At 37.5% G+C, this 2500-nt stretch overlaps 1 protein-coding gene across 1 annotated transcript in view; it reads left to right on the top strand.

Annotated features, from left to right (window-relative positions):
* Positions 1-1645: 1645 nt before the first annotated feature.
* Positions 1646-2500, top strand: part of LOC119578536 (glutamate receptor ionotropic, delta-1-like) — a 10892-nt gene continuing 10037 nt past the window's right edge. The window contains exon 1 of the mRNA XM_037926105.1: positions 1646-1728. Within this exon, the coding sequence (XP_037782033.1) occupies positions 1646-1728 (83 nt within the window). The remainder of the gene's footprint in view (positions 1729-2500) is intronic.

Genomic DNA, 2500 nt, shown 5'->3' with positions numbered 1-2500 from the left:
TTTCCACTTTTTTTTTCCCTTTTCCACGTCGCCCTCACCCGATGTTTAGGCAAATTCCTAGCATCAATCTCAAAATCCCTCTCTGGGCACCTTATTAGTTTCCTCTACAGTAATTTTTGGTTGTAGTCCATGTTTCTGATCCATAGGTCATAACTGGGACGACGCATTGGTTAAAGACTTCTTTATAGACATAGTGGCAAGGAGCCTCTTAGTATGCTACTGTGTCTGCCTAAGACGCTCCAGCCTAGATTGATGAGTCACTTAATTTCCTCTTCGCTAGATGTGTTTGTCTGTACGATTGAAATAGATTATACCTTTGAACTACTCTGCTTTTCGCATGTACGTATCTGTCCAAAAGAACTTACTCTTGAGTTTTTTTTCTTGTTTCCTAAGTCAACTTTCAGAACTTTTTATTCAGATCGTTTTTAATTGCTGCATTTTTTTGCAGTTTCACTGAGGAGAACAATATGTCTGCAAATTTTAGTTGCTTAGGTATTCGCTCCTTATTACCCCTTTCGTTCCATTTAGCTTAAATATTTCCTGGGCAAGCTGAAAACGTTTTTTGGGGGGGGTGTCGCCCTGCTAACCCCTTTTAATTGGTATTTTATTGTTTCCGTGTGGAGCTTGGGGGTTGCTGCCCCATCTTCGTATATATCTTCTAATTTTTTAATATCCCCCACCCCCTGTCTTCAAAATGCTTCTAGCATGCGGGTTTTTGTAAGAGTAAAAACCCTTTTTTCATATCAATGAATGTCATACACAGGGGTTTCCTATATTCATTTATATTTTCTCTTATTTGGGTGAACGTGTGGATGTGGTCTTTAGTTGAGAATCAAGTGCGGAAGCCTGCCTGTTTACTGAGCTGGTTAGAATGCAGACTGTCAGAGATGCGAGCCGTGTTGACTTTTGGAAAACATTTTGAAAGAAACTAAAAAGTAACTGAATTCTTCGAATCTATTAAAAGGGTTTATAACCAAATTCCTTTTTCACCTGGCGTTTCTCCTCCTTCATGCCTTGAAGCGTTTTTTTTTATTTCTTCTGTTTGTTGGGTACGTCTCTGGTATCGTGTTTGCTTCTACCCGTGGTTTTCTTTTTGAGTCGTAGAGACCCCCGTAAAGCCCCCCCACATTTTATGTTTTCATTCTTATTCTATGTCCTTCTCCTTTGGGTTTTTTTATGCTTCTTTTGTTTCTCCCATTCCCCTTTTAGACGTTTCTGCTGGTACCTGAGTTCAGTTTTTCATTTTTTGGTTTGTTTTTTGGTACATCTTCTCTTTCTTTTTATCTATACCTAGTTATTCACTAATTCTTTTTTGCCCCTTTTTGAGAGACCCAATCAGTTGATTATTGTTTTTCTTTTTTGTTACTGAAGTCCTCATCGCTTACTCTGTAGAATTCCACGATATCTTTTCTAAGCGTTTGTGAAAAAGAAACCCACCCCTAGTTCCTTTTTACCCCCCAAAGGCACCCTCTGCCCGGAGCGCCCTGATCGCCCCAAACCGGGGGAATGAGGCCGTTGCTCTGTTTTTGCCGCCTTTTTTTTTTTATTTAGAGGTTACAGCCGAGTTACCTCCACCCCTCTTAGGTGTATTTGGGTGAGAGGGGGAGTAGATACCCACCCACTGTACCCCCTCAGGTTGGTTGCTATGGGGGTTTTAGGGCAAAACGCACGGGCCTGTCACTACAGCGGGTTTATAGCCCCAAAAACAGGGGGCTTGAGTATCAGAAGGTATATATATATTTGTGTGTGATTATATTTTGACGCTGATTTTTTTAAAAGCATATGTACATTAGTGCAGGCGAAATTTGCCACTCGCACATCCCCTAATACTACGTATTTCTTTTTCGTGGACATGCACATGCAGCACCTGTTCCTAGCATAGATATGATACTACACGTCATACACAACTTGCACATGCAACATATATAAGACATTTTTCGCCCATCACATGCGTATGATAAAATTTATAATTTATTTATGTATACCCACACACGACTCACACACACACACATATGTTGTGTGTGTGTGTATATTTAGTATGTTTTGTTTTATGTAGTTGTATCTACACCCCACACACACACAAAACCCCCACCCCTACAAAAAAAAAATATATAATGTGTGTGTGTAAATATAAACACAAAACCACCACACACCACACACACACACAAACACACACACTAGTTATATATATACATTATTCTATTTATTAATAATATATATATATATATATATATAAAAATATATATATATAAATATAATAATATATATAAATTATATATATATTTTATTTATATATATATATATATATATATATATTATATATATATATATATATATCACACAAACACTTATATAAGAGTGGTTCAGCGCACACCCAGCATTGGGCATTAAAATGTATGCCTTTTTTGTGCAGTCAAATGTTATACCGCCACATGTATTTCCGTACGGTAAATTATTTTTTTGGTTACCTATTTTTGGGAAATAATTTTTCCCGTCCCCT

The sequence above is a fragment of the Penaeus monodon genome, chromosome 11, assembly GCF_015228065.2.
Source record: "Penaeus monodon isolate SGIC_2016 chromosome 11, NSTDA_Pmon_1, whole genome shotgun sequence".
NCBI classification, from domain to species: Eukaryota; Metazoa; Arthropoda; class Malacostraca; order Decapoda; family Penaeidae; genus Penaeus; species Penaeus monodon.
The sequence above is the reverse complement of the archived record's forward strand: the minus strand, read 5'-3'. Positions and strand labels throughout refer to the sequence as shown.